Source organism: Mixophyes fleayi, chromosome 10, assembly GCF_038048845.1.
Source record: "Mixophyes fleayi isolate aMixFle1 chromosome 10, aMixFle1.hap1, whole genome shotgun sequence".
NCBI lineage: Eukaryota > Metazoa > Chordata > Amphibia > Anura > Limnodynastidae > Mixophyes > Mixophyes fleayi.
In genome coordinates, this window is record NC_134411.1 from 90,919,119 (window position 1) to 90,944,620 (window position 25,502).

The 25,502-nt window shown below is 42.5% G+C and overlaps 2 protein-coding genes across 2 annotated transcripts in view; both read left to right on the forward strand.

The window, feature by feature from the left end:
- The window catches only part of LOC142104455 (polycystin-1-like protein 2), a 35,077-nt gene extending 32,837 nt beyond the window's left edge, over nucleotides 1-2,240 (forward strand). The window contains exons 21-23 of the mRNA XM_075189125.1: nucleotides 264-471; nucleotides 603-693; nucleotides 1,533-2,240. Coding sequence (XP_075045226.1) covers nucleotides 264-471; nucleotides 603-693; nucleotides 1,533-1,567 — 334 coding nt within the window. The 3' untranslated portion in view covers nucleotides 1,568-2,240. The remainder of the gene's footprint in view (nucleotides 1-263; nucleotides 472-602; nucleotides 694-1,532) is intronic.
- Nucleotides 2,241-3,962: 1,722 nt separating this feature from the next.
- Nucleotides 3,963-25,502, forward strand: part of LOC142103390 (polycystin-1-like protein 3) — a 43,574-nt gene continuing 22,034 nt past the window's right edge. The window contains exons 1-11 of the mRNA XM_075187454.1: nucleotides 3,963-4,221; nucleotides 6,309-6,425; nucleotides 9,449-9,521; nucleotides 10,109-10,163; nucleotides 10,825-10,986; nucleotides 12,596-12,727; nucleotides 18,500-18,673; nucleotides 21,750-21,877; nucleotides 23,034-23,160; nucleotides 24,061-24,189; nucleotides 24,977-25,193. Coding sequence (XP_075043555.1) covers nucleotides 3,963-4,221; nucleotides 6,309-6,425; nucleotides 9,449-9,521; nucleotides 10,109-10,163; nucleotides 10,825-10,986; nucleotides 12,596-12,727; nucleotides 18,500-18,673; nucleotides 21,750-21,877; nucleotides 23,034-23,160; nucleotides 24,061-24,189; nucleotides 24,977-25,193 — 1,573 coding nt within the window. The remainder of the gene's footprint in view (nucleotides 4,222-6,308; nucleotides 6,426-9,448; nucleotides 9,522-10,108; nucleotides 10,164-10,824; nucleotides 10,987-12,595; nucleotides 12,728-18,499; nucleotides 18,674-21,749; nucleotides 21,878-23,033; nucleotides 23,161-24,060; nucleotides 24,190-24,976; nucleotides 25,194-25,502) is intronic.

Here is a 25,502-nt window from a genome sequence, read left to right on the forward strand (position 1 = left end):
TGCCCCTCCCAATGTTTGTCTCCAAAATACTCTTCAGCGACCAGGACTATGACAAGTCACAGGAGTAGTTCATATACCATGTGGAGAACGTTAGGTATAAGACATTGGGAAAAGCAAGACGGAATATTCCAAACACGTCAGTCTCATAACGCTAATGTGAAGAAGTCCATAAGGACTCAGCTCCTCAATTAAATGTGGTCCTCTAATTGCAGACAGTGAACTATATTTACCCTAGTTGATATCTGCAAAATTGTACCCTACAGGCCCCTACAAAAGCAGCAGGTAAAGAGGAAGAGGCTTCCTTGGTGGTTCCTGCTGATTGGATGGTCCCTGCTGATCTCCATTAGTGTCGTGTCTACCTATTTCACCATGATGTACGGGTTCCTCTACGGGAAGCAGAGCTCCATCCGGTGGATCATCTCCATGGCTCTGTCCCTTTTCCAGAGCATCTTCATTCTGCAGCCTCTCAAGGTTAGGGCATACAATAAGATCATGTCCATTTCTCTTCAGGCTCTTCTGAAAGTTTAATTTAATACCTACCTTCACATAAGTCTCCCACATGTGTATCCTCTCTGTAAAAGTCACTTGCGTGTCCTTTCCAGGTGGTGGGATTTGCAGTGTTCTTTGCTTTGGTCTTGAAGAAGGCGGACGAGGATGAAGAAGACCTGCTAGATGGGGAACTTGGACCATCAGGTACGTTTCCTACATTTCATTATTTCTATAAGCTCCAGAAATGTCTTCTCTTGTAGTGATTTGTTTTGGTGTAATCTGTCTCTTCTGCTTCCTTCTGGCAATTTTTGCTTTTTTTTCCCTCTGTCATATGTATGCAAATGAGATGGGAGGAGTCAGATTCAGTAGTATGCTAATAGTGTCATGGAAAATGTCTCAGAAATTATGCCTTGGTGACAGAATTGATCTAACAAATAAAAAGACAATTACTACATACTTACCAACTCTCCCGGAATGTCCAGGAGACTCCTGAAATCCGGGTAGGTCTCCCGGACTTCCGGGAGAGCAGGCAACTCTTCCTAGTGAAGTGGGCAGGACGGGAGCCTTAATGACACGATTTGCGGCGAATTGCGTCATTTTGGTCCCTCCCGCGATGAAAACGTCATTTTACTGCAGGGGGGAGGGCCGAAATAACGCAATTGACCGTGTCCTGCCCCCTCCAACCACACCATCTGATCAGAATCTCCCGGACTTTAATAATTAAAATTTGGCAAGTATCCAATTACATGGTTCCATATTTTTAAACATATCACCTCACTCATCACTTGTGGGCTGTTTCACCGTTCGGAAAAATGCAGCCTATCCACTGAAAAGAAACTAGTGACATCACTAATGTTCAAATGAGAGGCAGACATATTGTGGGCGGAGCTAGAATTGATGAGGATTAGGCATCAGTGGCATTAAATTTGTTGCTTGGGGATTTTTTTGGTAAGCTTTACTGTAGATAATTGCTAGCTTGTATTCTGTGATGTCTCCAAAAGTACTAAAAGCCCTAATAATCAGAATATCAATGTACACTGCAGATGAATACCAGACCTGTGATGAAACAACATTGTGATGGATAACCTGGCTCCGAGTCCCCCGCCAAGCTGCCCTTCATATTGGATCTGCCTGGATCTCCATTCAGCGGAAGATAATCTATTTTTATTGTGACTGATGTATCACTGTGTATTATATGAGGCTTTGTAACTTTTTATATCAAGCTATATTGCATTATATACAAAGGAAGTCTGCGCCCATAAAAATGTTAGAAACTTAATTTCAAACTTGGCTTTCTCTTCAAATTGCTTTATTTATTGACTGACATAAAACTTCAGGGAGTAGATATTTGTCATTTGAATAGAGCCCTTAGGGGTATATTTACTAAACGGCGGGTTTGAAAAAGTGGAGATGTTGCCTATTGCAGCCAATCAGATTCTAGTTATCATTTATTTAGTACATTGTACAAAATGACAGCTAGAGTCTGATTGGTTGCTATAGGCAACACCTCCACTTTTTCAAACAATATACCCCTAAGTGTTCTACTAATAGAACACTCTTTAACTGTTTCTTCGTATCTCAGTTTTAGACGATCCAAGCTGAGTGACGAGAAAGTAGAACCGGGTGCTAGATGCAAAGTATTTAGTGAGTGCCAGGCCCCACTGACAACATAGACCCATCAGACCGAAATAAATAATTATTGTTGATAGATTTTTATTCGTTTTGTGCTTTTTTTACCCCTTTGAATAAAACTATGCCGTCACTAGGAATGTATCAAATGCTGCCTCAAAACATGGGAAGCGGCCTTTATAGGGAAATTCCGATAATCATTTTGGGGATAGATATTTAATATAATAATTGTTAGGGTTGTAAATCATTTTATAATTGATTTGGGAAATTAATAAACTTTAAAAAAAAAACAAACAAACAATGAAATCATCCACAACGACTTAAATTAGTTTACCGTAAAGACCTATCATCATTTCCAGCTCTAAATGCATAAAGCCCATAATCCAGCAATATCGAATAAGCATAAAGATTATTCAGTCTCTCCACCTTATAGTATGATTTAATCGCCCTGTCTAGATAAGTCTTTGTAGGCACTATCATAATAAAGTTATAGTTATATCAACTTTTCCCTCGTCCCACAACCATAGAATGAGATTTCTGTCAACAAAATCCCTTTGTCTACAATATACAGATAAACAAATAACTGTAATCGATTAAAACAAATAATATTGCAAGTTAACTTTCAAACCCCCCCCCCCCCTTCCCCCAAATTATATCCTGCTGGTCTATGTTCCCTTTAAGTGTTCTGTAAATCATAACACAGATTGCCAGCAGGGATGTTTTATTTGCATATGATAAAGATACACGTGCTTTGTGGGTACAGCTGTTCTGGGGGGGGGGGGGGGTTCTGTTTCATATTTATTATAACATTATAATGTTAAGGAAGTTAATGTTCAAATGTAAATATCTGCAAACACATTTCATTTAGAAGATTTATTTTCTGTTATCGGCGGCGTCACAGCGCTTATTAAAGCTCGCCACAAAAGAGACATGTAAGAGATGAGATTGTGCGGAGTGCCTGAATTGCGGTTAGTCTGTGACTAGTATCATATAAGAGATGAGATTGTGCGGAGTGCCTGAATTGTGGTTAGTCTGTGACTAGTATCATATAAGAGATGAGATTGTGCGGAGTGCCTGAATTGTGGTTAGTCTGTGACTAGTATCAGCCTTGATCATAAGAGATGAGATTGTGCGGAGTGCCTGAATTGCGGTTAGTCTGTGACTAGTATCATATAAGAGATGAGATTGTGCGGAGTGCCTGAATTGTGGTTAGTCTGTGACTAGTATCAGCCTTGATCATCTCTCTGGCAGTGTCTCACACTGTATAACACAGTTACCAACATTCTAATATAGGTTCCATGAACAGTCTGCTGAATAGACGATGCTCAAAACTGTCTCAGTGAACCTTAGATCACTACAACTTCCATCCTGTCACCCTTACGGGAGTTGGATATAACATACTTTCTTGCATTTTAAATCCTGCTCTTTAATAAACAATAATTTATACAGGGGCTCTGATATATTAAAAAAATAGGGATTAAGTCTACTTGGAGAATAACACCTCTCAATGATGTATATAGTGCTGTCTGTAGCTTAGGAGGTTTTATCCTATATATGAAGCGTTGTCATGCTGTAATTACATCTAACCCTTTATATACAATAAAAACCATTTGCAGTACACATAATGGTGTATGTGTGTGTTCAGACAACACTAGTACAGAAGAGTATTGTGCGCCTCTGAAGCGTACACCTGTCCCTTCAGGGCGTGCCTCTACCTATTATCATCTGCTTTTCTGGGGGTACGTTTACCTCTATCGTTCACCTGTCATACTGGCTCATACTAGGGAAGAAGTAAGAAATAGATACTGGTCCATGAACAGAGTACTATGTGGAGTCTTAGTACCATGCTCTTAATTCTCCTGGCTGAGAACAACCTTAGCTATGCCAAATGCCCGGAGTCGCAGACGCACTTTGGTGGGCATTGTATCCAGCAAGTTAAAGAAGAGCTGACTTACACTGAAGCCCAGTCGTGGTGCAACAGTCGAGGTGGAAAACTTTTCCTGATTCAGAACTTTGAGACAATTAAAGCGTTATATCATCTAATTGATAACGGCGGAACCTACTGGGTGGATGTCTTGCCATCGTTTAGAGAGCACCATTTAGGTAAGTGATATATAATATCTATAAGTTAACTTGTTAAACATTTGTAGAAAAAAAGAAAAAGATTTTATTTATGTTTCCAAATACAAAACGCAGTAACAATTACCAGAGACCAGGGTAGTGATAGTCATACAAATGGGTAAACAAAGCACCAGATAAACATGACTATTTGGAGTAACATAGAAGAAAAGAACAAGGGCCTGATTCATTAAGGCAGGCAAAATGAACGTATGGAGTGTCTTTTTTTTAAATGCACATAAATTGGGTACACGCACGTCCGTACTCAACAGCATGGTGGGGTTTTTTTTAAATGCACACGCACGTCCGTACTCGACAAAGAACAGATGTAAAGATGTCTGTTGATGAATACGGGTCTAGGTGCGCTCTGCTCTAACACACAATACACTGCAGGATATGTGCAATATAAAGTCACAAAAGAACACACAGAAAAAAAATCAATTAATGTCACCTAATATTAATATAGTCATTAGTGACAAAACATTTAGAAAAAAATTAGAATATTTTTTCCCATAAAATACATTTATTAGGATTTTATTAATGTCTACTGTATATAAAATGCATTTTTATCATTGTTCCTGATTGCAAACACATGTTCTAGCGACCATCATCACTAGTAATCGTCAATGTGGCCGATGCAAATGATTCAACAGCTGTCATTCTGTAGAATGTACTAAATAAATGATAACAAGAATCTGATTGGTTGCTATAGGTAACATCTCCAATTTTCAAACCCGCAGCTTTATAAATTTACCCCAAAGACTCTGAAAAGCCCTGGGAGGGTGGATGGACCTGTGTGAAAAACAAGTATACAATGTGACCGTAACCTGTACACTATTCGCAACGGACTTGTGTATAAACTGCTGTAAATAATATTTATATGTATATAATTAGTTCTGGTGTTATCACTTCACTGTTGATTAGGAAAACGTGTTATAAGAAATAATGCGTTCTGGCCTGGGAACGTGACTTTGGTGAAACCCTTTTGAGCGAAGAATGGTCAGAGATATATGAGAATGCTGCCTCCAGTTCAATCTGCGTTAAAATAAAGGAGAACGTCTATAAGGTATTGTACCGCTGGTACTACGTTCCCTCCCGGATACATAAAATTCTCCCAGACTCTTCTGATCGCTGTTGGCGGGGGTGCCCCCATGAGGGTAATTTTATCCACATATGGTGGTCTTGTCCCAGATTAACAAATTTCTGGGCAGAGATTAAACACCTGATCCAATCGATTCTCCAGGTAGCGATACCATTAGAGCCTAAATTTTTTCTCTTGCCCTTGGGAGCTCCCACGGCGACTCGACACGAGAACAAGCTGGCTAGGCATATTCTATCGTCAGCTACCTGCCAAATTGCAGCAGACTGGAGGCAGCAATCTCCACCTTCGCTTCAGGCCGTTATTAACAGAGTTTGGCAGGTCCAACGCCTGGAATACATGACCAGCATCATCAATAGGACGTCAAGTTCGTTCACTAAGGTTTGGACCCCATGGCTCTCGTTTTTTCAGGCCTATTCCCCTTTCACTTGATTTTATATTTACACATGTCTGTCCTCTTCCTTCTTTTTAATTTTATTGTATTTTATAATCCCTCTCTTCCTTTCCTTTTCTGTTCTGTTCCTGTTTCTCTCTTCCCCTCTTTTCGCGTCATGCCCCCCTCTCTTGTGGCATTTTGCTCTCTCCCTCATCTCTCTAAAAAAAAAAAAAAAACAAACTCTGGTCAATATCGATGCACGTAATTTGGGCCCTCTGTATTGTTTCTTTCTTTTTTTGAGTTTCTCACGATCTTATGTTGATCGTATATCATGCTTTTCAGTGAGTTGTATAAGGTCACTTTTACTGTATGTTGGTTTTGCTTGTTATTTGACCTCCCAAAAAAAAAAAGTTAAAAAAATAAATAAATGCGTCCACTATTATATGTTAGAACAGATATTAGAGGTCACCTTGGATTTCTGTGACCTGTATAAAAGCATAATGGCTATATGGTCTCAGAGCTCCTCTGTAATTTATAATATCAGGGTGTGCCGTATCCCATATATTGTTAACTATTTATTTTTCTCCTTTTTGGCAGGTAAACACCACAATAGACAGGATGAGTCACTGTGTCCTAGAATATTCAAAGGCCCCCTGAATAAATGGGAATATCTTCGAAGCTGTGAAGAGAGAATGGGATTCATCTGTTCTTTCGGTAAGTGCCCAGGTACAGGAACAGCAATAGAACTCTAGTCACAGATTGATAGTTTTTGGATAGGTGAGCCCATCAGCCAATGGTAAGAGGTGGTTATCTCAAACAGGTTTGATCTCCTTTACTGTTATTATTTCCCTGACTTCATTACTGTGTAAGTAAAATAATATTTTCTAACTTTACTATCACACATTTTTAAGAGTGTCCCTTGATCTTGAAGCTAATATTCTTCTAAATCTAACTGACACCCTTAACCACTTTCTGTTAACCCAAACGTACATACATCCTCCTCATGTCATACGGATGTTGAGTGTAGCACCTGGTACCTATTTGCTACTGCCAGCCCCGTAGCTTCAGTGCATTACCCAGGAACCATTAAAAGCCGCTCAGTCGCTGTCCACTTCTGAATCATGTGAAAGTCTTGGAGACATAATCACCGAGGTTCCCATTAGTTACTCAGTTTTTTTTAGCCATTTTTTTTTAATTAAAAATAAACAGTGCACCTATAATAAATTTGTGCCATGGAATACACATATTGCATCTGGGAATTATGGAACATGCCACACAATCTTAACCAGGTGTTGAGTGCCACGATTTGAGTAATCGCACGGATGTTCACAAACAACAGCATGCCCGCGGCCCCATCTCAGCCGCTTAGCAAGAAAATTGGTCAGGATCCAGGCGGGCGGCCTGGGAGTCCGGGAGAACTCTCTGAAAGTCTCCCTGGAGAGTATGGTTAAAATGTGTTTTTCACACAACTGCATAGTATAATAAGATTTATTTCTAATTTGAAAGTACTTATTGACAAAAAAAAATAGTGTCAATTGTAAAACTCCCAACAGTCCATATGTGGTTAATATAGATGGGGGCGAACACGTTTCCCAGTTTTCTCTGGACATTCCCTGTTTGTTTTTTTCAACTCAAATTCACTGTGTATTAAGTAGTGGATCCATCAAATTGCAGATTTTCGAGGATTGTGACGGACATATTAAAATGACGAGTGCCTTTAAAAAAAATTACTGTTTTCAATATGGAGGATTTAATGGATCCGCTCGTTAATTCACAGTGAATTTGAGTGAAAAAAAAATTTGCCTCCTGATGTTCAAACAAAAATTACCCCGACAGGCTCCTATAACTATTTTACAATGTGTGGGGTATAGATAAAAGTATGGGGTGGATTCTGTGGTCAGAAATGATGGGATCTCTGTTTTTTTCGATGTGTCCTTTGGGCACTAGGCACCATGGGGCACTACAGAAGGTGCTCCATGTATTATTTAATGAAGGCTTCCACCAGGTAATTATTGAAGCACTAAACATCGGCTTGTGTCTCATCTTGAACTGCAGTTTGAGACCTTAGTTTAGTTTCCCATTATTTAAAGAGCCGTTGTTAGTACAGTGGGTCCCAAACTTTCTTAGTTCGAGGCACCCTTAGGGTCTCCATAATTTTTCCACGGCACCCCTAAGCCAAAATATTTACCGGGTAGTCCCGTTTTTTAAGTAGTTGGGTCAAAATAACGTAAGATGTATTTAGGTCCCTTCACCATCACATTGTGCCCCTTCATCATATCACTGTGTCCCCTTCACTATATCACTCTGTATCCCCTTCATCAAATCACTCTGTGTCCCCTTCATTACACCACTCTGTGTCCCCTTCACCAAAACACTCTGTGTCCCCTTCATCAAATCACTCTGTGTCCCCTTCATTACACCACTCTGTGTCCCCTTCACCAAAACACTCTGTGTCCCCTTCATCAAATCACTGTGTCCCCTTAACTACATCACTCTGTGTCCCCCCTTCATCAAATCACTGTGTCCCCTTCATTACACCACTCTGTGCCCCCTTCACCAAATCACTCTGTGTCCCCTTCATCAAATCACTCTGTGTCCCCTTCATCAAATCACTCTGTGTCCCCCCTTCATCAAATCAGTCTGCCCCCCCTTCACCATCTCACACTCTGCCCCCCTTAACCATCTCACACTCTGCCCCCCTTCGCCATCTCACACTCTGCCCCCCTTCGCCATCTCACACTCTGCCCCCCTACGCCATCTCACACTCTGCCCCCCTACGCCATCTCACACTCTGCCCCCCTTCACCATCTCACACTCTGCCCCCTTACGCCATCTCACACTCTGCCCCCTTACGCCATCTCACACTCTGCCACCCTTCGCCATCTCACACTCTGCCCCCCTTCACCATCTCACACTCTGCCCCCCTTCGCCATCTCACACTCTGCCCCCCTTCGCCATCTGCCACTGCCACTTGTGCTGTTTACAGACTGCATATCAAATGAAATTGGTTTGATGAAATTTAATTTTAGTAAACCTAAAGTCACCCTGGAGTCCCTTCGCAAACGTTCCAGAGGCAACGTACAGCTCATCACAAGGAATTTAATTTTCCCCTCTGTATAAACTGCATACAAATCACTCCCATCCATTCCTCCTCTCACTATTGTCCCCAGAGTCATATAATTACTGATATAATTTTGTATAAAGTTCAGTGTATATAAATATATGTTTCCTGTGAGTTGCACTACATTTAGATACATATTATATACTAAGAATTAACTTCGGCTTCTATGCTCTTAAACTGGGTACACACTACAGGTTTTTCACCCAACTATTGTACCAATCCCACGATAAAGAAAGAACTGTATTAGTGTGTCCACTCCCACGATCATGTTTTATCTATAGTACCAAAGCACATCGTATCGTTTGATTTGATTTTATAAACGAACTAAAAATCACTATGAACGATGGAACTATGTCGGGCAAATCCTGCAGTGTGTATGCACTCATCACCAGATCTCCATAGAGTTTACAGAGACGTGATCTTTTTAGCCGATGGTTATGACAGATGAAGATCACAGATCGGAAGGTGAATAGTGTAAAACCGTTTGTGTACACAGGAATCGGCTGCTGATTGGGACTTTCAGTCGTTGGTACAATCGTTAAGGGTATGCCATGGGGAGAAATTTACTGTAATGTGTACCCAACTAAACTTTTACCATTATTTTTTTATCTCCTAGATGTACCCAAGGTTCATCAGCCTCATAAAGTCAAGGTGAGACATCGGATATATGACTGTGAGCTTGTGATTCTGTGAATTTTCAAGACATAGAGGTAGATGTATCAAACCTTCTAAAACGGAAAAGTGGAGATCAGAATCATCTAGTACATTCTAAAGAATGATAGCTAAAATCTGATTGGTTGATATGGACAACACCTCCAATTTTCCTTCTTAGAAGGTTTGATAAATCTGTGTCGTAGTGTGCTGTCAGCAGCCATTTTGTTGCGCTGTGAATTGTCCATAAATAGTTTGCTTATTAACAAAAAAACCAACATTTTCATTTGTTAGTATGTCACTGTGGAAATAAATTACTAAATGAGAAGACAAAATGTAATATCTGAATTTGACTCTGCTTTAGTTTTGCCAAAGTGACCAGTAAAATCGTGTATATATTAAGGTTCTTTGAACAGTGGAGGCAGCCATTTTGTGGCTGGACCAATATTCATAGCTTATCACCTCATTGGGAACTATATCGGTGGTAGTCAGCATATCGATGCCGAGTACCCCGACAAGACATTACCTCCTTAACAACAGCGATAATCCCTTCGCCATGGTGAATGACGTCATCAAGTGGAGCCGGCTTCTTACTTGATCGTGATTGGCTGAAGTCGGTTTGAAGAGGAGTGGTCATCGGTGATGGTTGGGATGGAGCCCTTCAGAGTTCTCATGTCGGGGTAAGTCTTGTCGGTGTACTCGGCATCAATATGCCGTACCCCACCTGCACGGTCGTGATGAGGCAAATCGTGTTGTTACGCCCACGCACGGTCCTTGGACCTCACTCTGGGATCTCTTGACATCCACATGGCACTCTGGGATCTCTTGTGGAGGAGGTCCAAAAAAACGGGCAAGTATGACTTTAGTATAAAAGTTAAACGGTTTTTAAGACCCAGTTTGGAAGGAGAGATATCATTATATCTTCCAACTGTCCCGATTCGGTTTGACAGTCCGGATTTGAGGGAACCGTCTGACTGTTCTGCTGTCTACACATTTATCCCGACTCGCGGGAAATTGGGAGTTACGTGGGCGCTCATTATCGTGAGTGCACGCAGCAATTCAAAGGTGTTGGGTAGGTCTAGCACTTGAAACGGGCTAGACTCAGCCCCAGAGCATGGTCACACCCACTGTGAAGTGGACACGCCCCAAACATGACATGGGCACTCCCATTTTCTGAGGAGGCGTGGCCTTTTTCCGACACATCAAATTTTGAACGGTATGATATCACTCAAAGGGGAAATTCTGTATGAATATGAGTGCTCGCTTGTGGATGTGCATTTGTTATATAAAAATATTTTCTGTACTAAGGAATCATATAATCCATCCTTTTCTGTTTTTCAGGGCCGTTCTATATGCTGGTTTGGATACTGCTTAACGTCAAGAAAGGTTAACCCTAAAAAGACGTCCATTACGAAACCAAAGACAACAGATCCACCCCCAAACATGGACGTCTTCACCCCTCTCCCACCGGCCACCCTGAAAAATCTGACTCTTGCAATACAGGTTAGGCCTGTTACATAAACTCCCAGTGTACAGTATAGACCACAGGGATCTTGTATTCCAAACCCCAGGACATAAACAGGACTTTCAATGACCAAGTGCAATTCTCCAACACAAATGCTCTTTTGTGACCTCTAGTTTTGCTTAAATACATATGATTTTCGTAATTCAGCATAGATACACAGGAAACAATGGTGATAGACACACCTGGGCACGCACCTAGTGGGAAAAACAAAAGAGGATTCCATTTGCCGAATGGGATCACTGAAATGAGTTGGTAGGATGGACAAGGCTCGTTTTTATGGGGGGGGGAATTCCAGGTTTTATGGGTGAGCTTACAGCAACTTTGCCGCATTTTTCCTCATGCCCAGAGGTGGTGTAGACCTGTCCTCCTATACTTTTGAGGTTTGCGTCTTCACTTTGTACTTGGATGAAAATTGCCTTCTTGGACCAACTTTGACCAAACTTCAAACACACAAAGGTGACATGTAGTAAAGTCAGCTCGATATCCCCTCCCCCTCATGATCAGATTAAGCCATAGGTGTAGCTAAATCAAAGAATGTTAAGGAGAAAATTGTAAAAGTTATAAATAAAACAAGGGACTTTAAAGCAACATCTCTGCAGTTCATAGGACCAGGATGTGAGCATGCATCTGAAAACTTGCTCTTGCCCCCCCCCATTTTCCTTTCCAGGCTTAGGGGCCAAGTAACTAAAATTTCCTCTGCACGAGCATAGTAAAACAAACTACTTTTGTGGCCCATGGTTGGATTATCATTCACATATAAATCGGGCCCATGTTATAACAGTGGGAAGGGTGAAGAAGATGAATCTGTTGCTGATATAAAAGTACACAAGGATACCGGTCTGTTAGCTGCCAACCCTGGATATCAATTTTAGGCTACAGAGGTTTCTCTGCTGACATCACCAGCAAGGCAGTCGACCTTCTTTACTGTTACTCCGCTTTCGGAAGACAAACAGACACACAGGGATCTAGGAAGAAGATTTGCTGATCCTTGTAGTCCTTCAGTCGCACTCCGATTCTCCAGTCAGTCCAGTGGGAGCCATCGCCCCTCATCCAAGTTCACAAACTCCCGGGAGAACCACATGGTACATTCCCAATACAGCAACATGTGCTTTTTATGTGGATCCACAACTAGTCCCCATCCCTGCCATAAATTCAAACGAGCACTTGAAATAGAGCAACAATCCTAATGGATATTTGAGCAGGATAGCCAATCTCGGAGAGTGGGTAGACTGCCCTGTGCCGATCAATGAGAACTAGACTGAGCAATCATCATCATCTTAATTTATTCATATGGTGCCATAGAATCTGTAGCACCGCACAATCAATAAAAAACAGAATAAAATACAGATACATAAGGGTCAAGAGAAACATACCGGTAATCAGTAAAAATCAATAGAGAAAGCATCTACATAAGAAGACACTAACTGATGTTATTTTGTATTTTATTTTTATAGTTATGTTTTCATAAGATTCATTTTTGATAATTAATATAAAACATGAGAACACTACTCCCACCCCAAGCTCTCCCTGTATTTTGTTGCGTAATGTTTTAAGTTATTATAACACAGTGAAACTTCATATCTGCAGATCACATCGGAGCAAGTGGCCCATCTGGAGTCTGTGGTCTCAGACATCTGGATTGTCTCACTTGTGTCAAAGGCCTCGGAGATCTTGACTGAGATGGTGAACGCCAGTAACCTCTTGACACCAGAGTCTCAGGTGAATGCACATACATGTTAATACACACATTAACACCTGTGCTGGGGGTGAGGGTGTTAGAGTAATAAAAGTGAAGGCTAAAGATGCTCCAACCAGCCTAAAAATTGTTTCTCAAACAAATATTATTTTTTTTTAAAGATCTATAAACTTTTAGAATGATTAAATAAAATCGAGCTAAATTGAGAAAGTCAATTGCACAGACCCCACAGCCAATCACATTGTACAGGCCCCACTGACATCCACATGGCACAGACCCCACTGACATCCACATGGCACAGACCCCACAGCCAATCACATTGTACCGGCCCCACTGACATCCACATGGCACAGACCCCACTGACATCCACATGGCACAGACCCCACAGCCAATCACATTGTACAGGCCCCACTGACATCCACATGGCACAGACCCCACAGCCAATCACATTGTACAGGCCCCATTGACATCCACATGGCACAGACCCCACTGACATCCACATGGCACAGACCCCACAGCCAATCACATTGTACAGGCCCCACTGACATCCACATGGCACAGACCCCACAGCCAATCACATTGTACAGGCCCCACTGACATCCACATGGCACAGACCCCACTGACATCCACATGGCACAGACCCCACAGCCAATCACATTGTACAGACCCCACTGACATCTACATTGCACAGACCCCACAGCCAATCACATTGTACGGACCCCATTGGCATCCACATGACACAGACCCCACAGCCAATCACATGGCAGAGGCCCCGTAGCTAATCAAGTTGTACAGACCGCATTGCCACCATTGCTTCGATGGTAAGTCCATTTCGCCAGTAACAGAACACAGCCACCATTATGCCATGCAGACTGTACAGACCTTACCCCTCTTCACGGCTGTGTAGACCCGGGGTGCTGCCTTGTGTGTGGAGCTCCAGAGACATTCAGCACCGTGAGCATTTCGTGCTTAGCACATTATGCTCCCCAACAGGGAAGAGGAGGCTCTCTGCACAGCGTACCCCACCACTACAGCGTACCCCACCACTACAGCGTACCCCACCACTACAGCGTACCCCACCACTACAGCCTACCCCACCACTACAGCGTACCCCAACACTACAGCCTACCCCACCACTACAGCGTACCCCACCACTACAGCGTACCCCACCACTACAACGTACCCCACCACTACAGCGTACCACACCACTACAGCCTACCCCACCACTACAGCGTACCCCACCACTACAGCGTACCCCACCACTACAGCGTACCCCACCACTACAGCGTACCACACCACTACAGCGTACCCCACCACTACAACGTACCCCACCACTACAGCCTACCCCACCACTACAGCCTACCCCACCACTACAGCGTACCCCACCACTACAGCGTACCCCACCACTACAGCCTACCCCACTACAGCGTACCCCACCACTACAGCGTACCCCACCACTACAGCGTACCCCACCACTACAGCGTACCCCACCACTACAGCCTACCCCACCACTACAGCGTACCCCACCACTACAGCGTACCCCACCACTACAGCCTACCCCACCACTACAGCGTACCCCACCACTACAGCGTACCCCACCACTACAGCCTACCCCACCACTACAGCGTACCCCACCACTACAGCGTACCCCACCACTACAACGTACCCCACCACTACAGCGTACCCCACCACTACAACGTACCCCACCACTACAGCGTACCCCACCACTACAGCCTACCCCACCACTACAGCGTACCCCACCACTACAGCGTACCCCACCACTACAGCCTACCCCACCACTACAGCGTACCCCACCACTACAGCGTACCCCACCACTACAGCGTACCCCACCACTACAGCCTACCCCACCACTACAGCGTACCCCACCACTACAGCGTACCCCACCACTACAGCTTACCCCACCACTACAGCGTACCCCACCACTACAACGTACCCCACCACTACAGCGTACCCCACCACTACAGCGTATCCCACCACTACAGCGTACCCCACCACTACAGCTTACCCCACCACTACAGCGTACCCCACCACTACAGCGTACCCCACCACTACAGCGTACCCCACCACTACAGCCTACCCCACCACTACAGCGTACCACACCACTACAGCGTACCCCACCACTACAGCCTACCCCACCACTACAGCCTACCCCACCACTACAGCCTACCCCACCACTACAGCGTACCCCACCACTACAGCCTACCCCACCACTACAGCCTACCCCACCACTACAGCCTACCCCACCACTACAGCCTACCCCACCACTACAGCCTACCCCACCACTACAGCCTACCCCACCACTACAGCGTACCCCACCACTACAGCGTACCCCACCACTACAGCCTACCCCACCACTACAGCGTACCCCACCACTACAGCGTACCCCACCACTACAGCCTACCCCACCACTACAGCCTACCCCACCACTACAGCCTACCCCACCACTACAGCGTACCCCACCACTACAGCGTACCCCACCACTACAGCCTACCCCACCACTACAGCGTACCCCACCACTACAGCGTACCCCACCACTACAGCCTACCCCACCACTACAGCGTACCCCACCACTACAGCCTACCCCACCACTACAGCCTACCCCACCACTACAGCGTACCCCACCACTACAGCGTACCCCACCACTGGCCGTCTTTACACTGAGCGTCACTCCCCTTTTCTTTCACTACTTGAAAGAAGGACGCTGAGGCCATATTATCCATACAGTGGGTGATTACAGAGGAGACAACGAGTGTACCTGAATAATCGATTGGATCAGGTGTTTGATCTCGGCCCAGAAGTTTGATAATTTGGGACAAGTCCACCATATATGGATAAAGTTACCCTCATGGGGGCACCCCCGCCAACAGCGATCAGAAGAGTCTGGGAGGAATTTATGGATCCGGGAGGGAACGTAGTACCAGCGGTACAATACCTTATAGACATTCTCTTTTATTTTAACGCAGATTGAGCTGGAGGCAGCATTCTCATATATCTCCGACCATTCCTCGCTCAAAAGAACTTCACCCAGGTCATGTTCCCAGGCCAGTTCATGCGAGACTGTAGTATTTGAGGAAGGTGGGGCGAGTTCATAATATAATGTTGAAATAAGGCCTTTCGTGGAGGACTGATGGAGACAGAGACGTTCAAATGGGGTAAGGGGGCGGGAGGAGAGGCGAGATTTGACAGTGTGGTGAAAGTGGCGGAGCTGAAGGAATTGGTAAAATAATTTAGTGGGAATATTTATTTGCGATTGGATGTCAGAAAACGAGGGGAACACAGCTGTAGAGGTGAGATCGTTTAAGAAACGGACCCCTTGTGAGGTCCACGAGGAGAATGCTTTAGGGGTAAGGCCTGGAGCGAAGTCTGAGGAGTTAAACAAAGGAACTAGGGGAGAAGGATGGGGGGAAAGGCCAAATTTCTGAGAGCATGAGTCCCAGACCGCTAGGGAATGTGTAATGACCGGATAAAGTGAGACACGTTTTGGTCGACGAGCTCGTGGAAGCCATAGGAGAGTAGATGGGGATAGCATACCCAGACTTTCAGCCTCAATCTTGACCCAGACCCTGGAGGGAGTCAAGCTACACCACAGAACGCATTGAGCAAGCTGAGCGGAGAGATAATAGCGTCGAAAATCAGGGATTCCCAGTCCCCCTCCCCGCGGGGCTCTCTGTAGAAGCTTGAAACGGACTCGGGGGCGCTTACCCGCCCAAATGAATTTAGATACATGGAAATGGAGAAATTTAAAAACGTAGGGGGGGACTCGGATGGGGAGGGTTTGAAAAAGGTAGAGGAGTCTAGGGAGTATGTTCATCTTGACCGCATTAATACGACCTATCCAGGAGATGTATAGTTGCGACCATGAAACAAGGTCTAGCTTAACTTGAGCAAGAGTGTGGGGGAAGTTGGCCTGAAAAAGCTGATGAGGTTGTTTAGTTAGATATACCCCAAGGTACTTGAGTTTTTGAGGGCGCCAGTTGAACGGGAAGGAGCTTTCTAAAGACACCTTGTCAGCTGAGGAGACATAAAAGTCTAAGACTTCTGTCTTGTCCGCGTTAACTTTGTATCCTGAGAAGTGGCCGTAAAGCATTAATTCGTCTACAAGAGGAGGGACAGAGGAAATTGGATTAGCAATTGTTAACAGGACGTCATCCGCGTATAATGCTATTTTATGGGAAGAACTACCCACCGGGATGCCTAGAATTTGCTGGTTAGCCCGGATTCTAGCTGCTAAAGGTTCTATGATAAGGGCAAAAATGAGCAGAGAAAGGGGACAGCCCTGCCGTGTGCCATTGGAAATAGTGAAGGGGACCAAGGATAGACCATTTGCAGAGACTGTGGCCGACGGAGAACGGTACAAGGCTGAGATGGCCGTCATAAATTTGCCAGAGAAACCCATCGCTCCTAGTACCCCAACCATAAACGACCAGGAGATGCGGTCGAACGCCTTCTCAGCATCTAATGACATAAGGAGGGAGGGGAGCTTACCCCTGTGAATTGTGTGTATCAGGTCAATTGTTCTCCTAGTATTGTCCGGGGCTTGACGTCCCGGGATAAATTCTACCTGGTCGGGGTGGATGAGGGAAGGGAGGAGGGGATTCAATCTAGAGGCCAGAATTTTTGCGTAAATTTTAAGGTCCACATTAAGGAGGGAAATTGGTCTATAGCTGACAACGAGTGTACCGAGTACCTTCACTTGTCACCCGTTGATAATGGCCAACTTGAGACTTTGGTGGTTGCCGATGTTGCCTGGCCATTGATCTGGCACCGCCATGACACCAAAAATACAAGTTTATCTAATAATAAAAGACATCTAGTACCTGCCCTCTACCACAATTACATCTTTATCTCAAATACATTCAGTTCTGATAAAAAACAGAATACGCACATATCTTACACAAGACACCGCAAAAATATTAATTCATGCACTCATCATCTCCCGCATCGACTATTGCAATTCCCTTCTTATTGGTCTTCCCAAAATCAAACTTGAACCCCTACTATCTATTTTGCACGCAGCGGCTAGATTGTTTTTCCTTACTAACCGTTATTTCTCTGCTGAGCCACTCTGTCAGTCTCTACATTGGCTGCCTGTATTTCAACGAATCCAATATAAAATTCTTCTACAAAATTGCACGGACATACATCTCCTCACTTGTCTCAAAATATCTTCCTACTCGACACCTCCGTTCTGCACAAGATCTACGTCTCTCCTCCACTCTCATCACATCCTCCCATTCTCGGTTACAGGATTTTTTCCGGGCTGCACCCACTTTGTGGAATTCCCTCCCTCGCACAGTAAGACTTTCCTCTAGTCTTCAAACCTTAAAGCGTTCACTGAAAACCCACCTCTTCAGACAAGCTTATAATATTCCTGTACCACCATCTTAATCTCCCTAGGTTACCCTATTACCACCCTCTACACAGCTAACGCAAGACAACAACCCTCTGACCAACATTGCAACACACACAGCCCACTCAATACTTTTACCTTTGCGTTCTAGCTGGTCCTGTGTGCAATATGATGTAGCAGATGCCCTTTTATTTCTAACTCCCATTGTCCTATAGATTGTAAGCTTGCGAGCAGGGTTCTCTTACCTCTCTGTCTGTATGTATTACCCAGTATTGTCTTATCAATGTTTGTTCCCAATTGTAAAGCGCTACGGAATTTACTGGCGCTATATAAATAAATGTTGATGATGATGATGAAACTTTTCAAGAAATCTTTGTAAATGTTATTAATGAAGAAGAATTCTTTTTGTTTTTCCTTCTTGTAGGTTAACGCCAGTAACATTCTACTGATCCTCGGCCAGCAGCTGTCAGGCTCGTTGACCGAGGACGGTAACGCCACCAGTCAGGTGGTTGTCGATTCAGCGCAGTCGCTTTTCCACGCATTTGACGGCACAATGAAAGCGTCTTTGGACAACTACGAGAACTTAACGTCTGATCAGGTCTGACGGTCACTTTGTGTTTAATCCATTTTTAAACAACGTGTAATTGAGTCTGATGTACAAAAATACACAATCATGAGCTCAGCAAATAGATACCAACATGCATCGTTTGGATTAGTTTTGTTTTTCAGCACTAGGACCAGGTGAAGTCTGATTTCTTTGGCCTGTAGAGGCTGCTATGTGCTATTACTGCCTAATTATTTAAATTTACTGCAAAGCACATAGCGCCAACTACAGGTTGTGAGGAGACGTTGCACACTAATTTACACAGCAATCCCATGAAAAAATGACTAGTTTTTTTTTTAACATAAATCAGTGTGGCAAGCTATAGGAACAAGCTTTATATAACCATTGTCCTTTATTTGCTTCTTCAGGCTGCTATAATGATTTATAATTCTATATAATTATGCACAGTTTCCATAGTGTCATGTAAATACCATAACAACCACAGTCACATGACACAGGATGTAGTGAACAGAGAGTCTTTGGGACGCCCCTTTGAGCTCTGCACTGTGTTCGGCATTCTTCTCCGCCCCTCTCAGCCTTCACATGACATACTGAGAGTCTGAGTGTGTTACTGGCAGCCATACTAGTCTCTCCCCAGAGACATTTTGAAAAGGAGATAATGAAAAATGAGATGCATGCTTAATAAAGGTATTTAATTAGCTGTTGAAAGGGAAAAAAAACTATGTGGGATTGCTGCTTTAAGTTTAAAGAAGAATTCCAGAAAACTGAAAGGAGAACTCTACCGAGCAGAGCAGCAGTGAACGGGTTATACCTCCTAACGTGAATATGTAGTTATTCTATATTTAAGTCATTTAGCAATAGTCATATATAGTTTATTGTATATATTTCAGGTTATTTTACATATAAGACTAGACTTCTTTAGATTAAGAACGCCAACCACAAATTGTACAAACGAGATTGCACACAGTATATATAAAATGTTTAAATATACTACGCAAAAAAAATTGTATATTAAAACAGTTCTATAAAAAGAAGCCAACATTATCTTGTCACAAGAACATCACTATGCAAAAGCCAACATTATATCACCCAGTATAAAAACATTTTACTTATTGAGCAATTATCTGACAGTTGGGTGTTGATTTAGTAATCAAAAATCACTTACCTGTGGAAGAGGACTCTCTCGCAGTACACTATTTAATCTGGACAGGAAAAAAAGGTGCATTGTTAACTATAGATAATATAAACAGATATCACAATAGAAAATTTTAAATAATTATTTAATACTTAAGTGAAGTACAAAGAGACCTCCTTTATATAGACAGAGACATCAACATTACTCTACAAAATATAGTTAAACTTTATACTCAAACTAAAATTTCAGAGAATAGTAAATATAAAAAGAACAATAAAGTCAACCAAACAGTACACTGTACTTGATATCCGTTGAGAATTGCAACCCGCAGAAAAAGATTTAACCTATTATTCTGCGTTTTATAGAACATACTCCAGGCTGGATAATTGTCTCATAAGTCTATGATCAGAGCTTTAAAATGGTTTGTAGTTGCTGCTAAACAACATAAAATATACAACACAAGTCCTGATAAGTGGTTTAGAGAATGCATATAATATATATCACATACACGAGGGACATGTAATGGTAGAAAAAGGTGAATAAAATGATGCTTTTGTTATGTTATAGAATTCAAATTTCTTAATTAACTCAATTCAAAAATAATACATACTTAGTACTTCCCAAAGTAAGCTTTAGTAACACATTGATTTCTTTAATGTATATACCCTTAAATCTAGTAATGTTTTTACAATTATTATTAGAAAATAATATTGTTATATAAATATGTCAGTAACTATGTTTTTTTACTGTTTATATTGTATTCAAGGTATAATTTATATGTTAAATATGGGTGTGTAATAAGGTGCTATTAATAAAAAAAAAAGCATGAGTCACAGGTTAAGTCTTATGTGAGCGACTGACAGACTCTGGGGTATATTTACAAAACTGTGGGTTTGAAAAAGTGGAGATGTTGCCTATAGCAACCAATCAGATTCTAGCTAGAATGTAGTGTAGAATGTTCTAAATATATAACTAGAATCTGATTGGTTGCTATAGGCAACATCTCCACTTTTTCAAACCCACAGTTTAGTAAATATACCCCTAGGAGTAATTGATAGGTTCAGTCTTATATATGTGACTCGCAGATTCTGTCATGTATGAGTGACTGACAGATTTAAGGGTAGATTTATCCAACCTTTTAAAAAGGACAGGTGGAGGAGGTGTTGCCCCTAACAACAAATTCAGATTCTAGCTATCATTATCTGCAATGTACCAGATAAATGCTAGCTGGAATCTGAGTGGTGGACAACACCTCCAATTTTCATTTTAGAAGGTTTGATAAATCTATCAGTATATGTGAGCAAGTGACTGTTCTATAGGAGTGACTTTCAGATACAGTCTTATCAGGGGCAAACGCAGGATTTGCAGAGGGGGGTTTCCACACCACGCCGCCAGTGGGCGTGACCAGCATGCATGGGGTCGTGGCTATAATATTAGAAAGTGCTTGGCTGCTCTCCAACTCTCCCTATCCCCATAATATACATGGGCAATGCTGCATGCACTACTGTTAGGTGCACGCAGCTCTCTCTTTTCGAGCAGAGTCGTGTGAAGCGGGGACAGGGTCCAGCCACCTCAATCATACAGTGCCCCAGGCTTGGATGGGGGGTTTCCAGGCACTAGGACCCCCCCTCGGTTTGCCTATGCTTATAGGAGTAGAATAGAATAGCAACAAAATATGGCCATATTTGACCTCATCTGCACTTTTATTTTTGTAGTCTTATATTACTGACTAAAGCGATTAGTCTTACACAAGTGACAGACAGGTAAATTCGTATATTGTTCACTGATTTTTGCTTTATAAATGTTTTTATTAATATCATTAAAATAACATTTTATTAGATCATTCTTATCTTATACATAGAATATTATAGGGGTTTAGAGATATAATAAGTGAACTTCAGGGTATTGTCCTGTAAGAGGGTACTCCGTTTCTTCCTGTTATAATCCTTACACCTTTTTTGTAATTATGCACAGGTGATTGAGATCATAGGCACATCAATATCCGCAATGGAATACGTACAGATGTCGTTATTGTCTCTCGGAAATAACTCCATACAGAACCATTCTTTCTCCTCTAACCTGGGTAGTATGACAGTGGCCAGGTACAAACCCTGTTTCTATCTATATACTAACGAATCCAGAACCTATTTCTAAATAGAACAGTGTGCTGCTATCAACACTACCTGTCATTCAATGGTTCCTTAATGCTTACAGTACACACATACACTCCCAAGTTGTACCGAAGTTTTGCAAATTGTAGTAAGTTAGCTCTGCCACAAGATGGCAGTGTTGTTCTGCTATTGAAGAGAGTAATTTGAGAGGGTCTATTTATGACCAATTGTAAATTGCTCAAGTTAATTATCATTTCTTGCCGCAATGATAAGAAATGAATTAATGTGGCAATTTATTATAATTGATTAGAAGGGACAGGAGCCTGTCCCAGCGAATAAGCTGCAGTAATGTGGTCACAGTCGCGATCATGTTACTAACATGATCTTATGGCCTGGTTGGTTTTGCATTGGGGGGGGCGCATGAAGCATGCCGGGGAGAGATCCATACATCCCTCTCCTGCGATGCCCTCCCTGCAGTTTTTGGGGGATTTTAAACCTCTTCGGAGGTTCGTGAATTGGCCCATTAATGACTACTGTCTGATAACCTTTTTAACTACTTAATGACCAAGGTTTTATTTTGCTCCTTCATGATCTGAACAGATTTATGTTTGAAAGTATATAGTAACTGCAGACAGATACCAAGCAGCCGTGTGCACAAATTCTTACTCTGGATCAGGGTGATAACTCGTTTTGCACAGAGAATGGGTGATATCAATTTGGGGCCTGGGAACCCCAATGATATGTTAAGATATAGCGTTTATATTAAGTGCAGTGTAACAATGACTGCCTATACGGAACCAAATACTTTTTTCTCCCAGTGTTTATGTTACTAGGGGGTAAATTTATGAAGTTGCAGGTTTGAAAAAGTGGAGATGTTGCCTATAGCAACCAATCAGATTCTAGCTGTCATTTTGTGGAATGGACTAAATAAATGGTAACTAGAATCTGATTGGTTGTTATAGGCAGCATCTCCACTTTTTCAAACCTGCAGCTTGATAAATGTACCCCTGAATGTATTAATAGTTGTAATACAGGCTTAGCCAGCATGCCTGGGACTTGTAGTTCCACAGCAGTTGGAGCACCACATGTTGCCTATCTCTAATATAATGGTTTACTCGCTATGTATGTTCCTTCCGGCTTTCACCAGAGTGATGTCTTCAGACCTGACATCGAGACTGTTCAGCACTTATGATCCAGCCGTCTGTGAGGTCATGTTCCCCTCTTCACCTACCCTGATCAATATAACGAGCGCCTACGAGACTGTGGAAGTCATGGTGAGTGGCCACACCCAGATCTACCCAGGCCACACCCCTGCTCCACCTGGCTAATTTCTTAATCACCCATGTGATCCAGTAGGCCACACCCTTTTTGTTCATGGTGTATCTAGAATGGGGGGGTGGGTTAGTTTGCACAGTTCCAGTGTACACAGTTAAGCATGGTGTTTGTATATCGCCATATTAATAATGTTTCTCGTTTTTGCCTAAGATCAAGGGGTAAATGTATTTAGCTGCAAGTTTCTGGCAGGTTTGAGAAGTGGAGATGTTGCCTATAACAACCAATTAGATTCTAGCTATCATTTATTTGGTGCATTCTACAAAATGACAGCTATAATCTGATTGGTTGCTATAGGAAACATCTCCACTTTTCAAACCAGCAGGTGTTACATTATCTCCATTATTTTCATCTTTTTCCTAGGCTTGTTTTAATTCATAAATATATAATCAGTACCCATGTCTGTCAGTAAAATGCTGCTTGTCAGTAAGTTGTTTTTTATTTTTTAAATGTCACTAGTAATAAATATTCAGGTCTTGCTAAACTCTGCTAACAAGAAGCGCCTACTTTGCATAGTCAGCTCCTAATAACTTCCTCCAACAATCCTAGATTAAGAATTTGTAAAACAGGAGAGCAGAGACATTGGGGCTGATTGTTGCTGCAGAGCAGGTAGGCAAAGCTAGGTTCTCCAGCTTCTGCGGAACTAGAAGTCCCAGCATGCCAGCCGGATACTTGTAGTTTAATAGCAGCCGGAACTTCTCAGGCCGATTAGACTTGTATAAAGCTGGCATTTATTTGTGGTTATGTGCTGTATTTTGTTGCAAATTTCTACAAATGTTCTCTACCTCCCGCTCCCACTATACCCAGTATAAACCATTTATTCCCTCTCCCCCCACTGGCAGCTGGTCGCTCTGTCTAATAACCCTTTCAAACACCTGAGTCCTGTGGAAATAGTGGGTCCTGTGCTCAACATACAGCTGGATTCAGATGACGGGGCAATTACTGTTGAGAATTTGACAGAGTACATTGAGGTGAGTTATATCGAACAGCTGAGGGATAAGAAACTGATGGACAATAGTGAAGTTTTGGCTCGGTGATTGTTAATGACTTGTGAGCTCAGATTTGGTCACACGTGACAGTTGCACGCCCTGATGCCGCTTCTGATTGGCTGATGGATTTAACAAGCGGTTAATGAGGATTTTTGTGATTTTATTTCATTCAGTTAAAGCTTCTTTTAAACTTGTATGTTTGGTTTAATGTTTGATACTGTTGTTTTATTATAATTGGCAGAGGTTTTAGGGACCACGGTAAAAGGGAGGGGGGGGGGTGCTGTTTTCTGGGTAACGAACCCTGTGGTTTTCACCATGGGAGCAGAACACAGTTTTTAATTCTTTATTTATGTTTTCATTTTAAGTATTTTCCCACACTTGATTGTCAGGTATAAAAAAATACATAAATTAGCAACTGCATCTAAGAATATAAATAAAGCAGAGATATTATTTGCACCATTGGTAAAATATAGATACACTTTCCATTGCCTCTACGGTGACTGTGTCAATAGGACGGACCAAATTGTGATCATTGGTTTGCATATATAAATACACATAGGACAAAGATTATCTCAAGGTAAACACAAACCTCAAAATAGTAATATCTGATAAATGCACAGTAAAGAAAGTGTATTGAATACTTATTGCTGCAGGGAGTGTAATACGGTCCACCATACCAGGACCTTTAATACTTTCCTAACGTGCCAGGGAATTGTGGATGTACTGTGCCCACATAATGACATCTCTCAGTGGTTTATTTTATTTCTAGATCTTGTTGAAGAAAAATCAGAGCTCATCGTCAAACCAGTCGAAGACAAACTTGGTGAAAGACGAGCACATGATCTTAGCTGTAAATGTGACGTCGTCAAACCATTCCTTGGTGATAAGCGTGGAACCCGAAATCCCCGTACAGCTTGTCCTGTATCTCGGGTTCCAGGAAAAACCCAACAGCAGTTTCTATCTGCAAAACTTCTCCCTCCCAGACAGTAAGGATTGGGGTCCAGGTTTATTGATATCAGTGAAATATAAGAAGGGGGGGGGGGGGGGCGGAGGTGTCTATATCCAATACGTATATTGCACAATCAACAACGTGACCAACTGTTGACCTCTTTCTCATTTATAATCTATCGTCCCGTATCTGTCCACAGGCCTCTGACCTATAGTCACCACAGGTCACATATTTATTAAAATACCATTTATGATTATTATAAAGCAGCAATCCCCTACTAAAAGAGGCTGCTATTCATGATTTATGAATCTGGACTACCATGGCAACCACAGTCACATGGCCCATG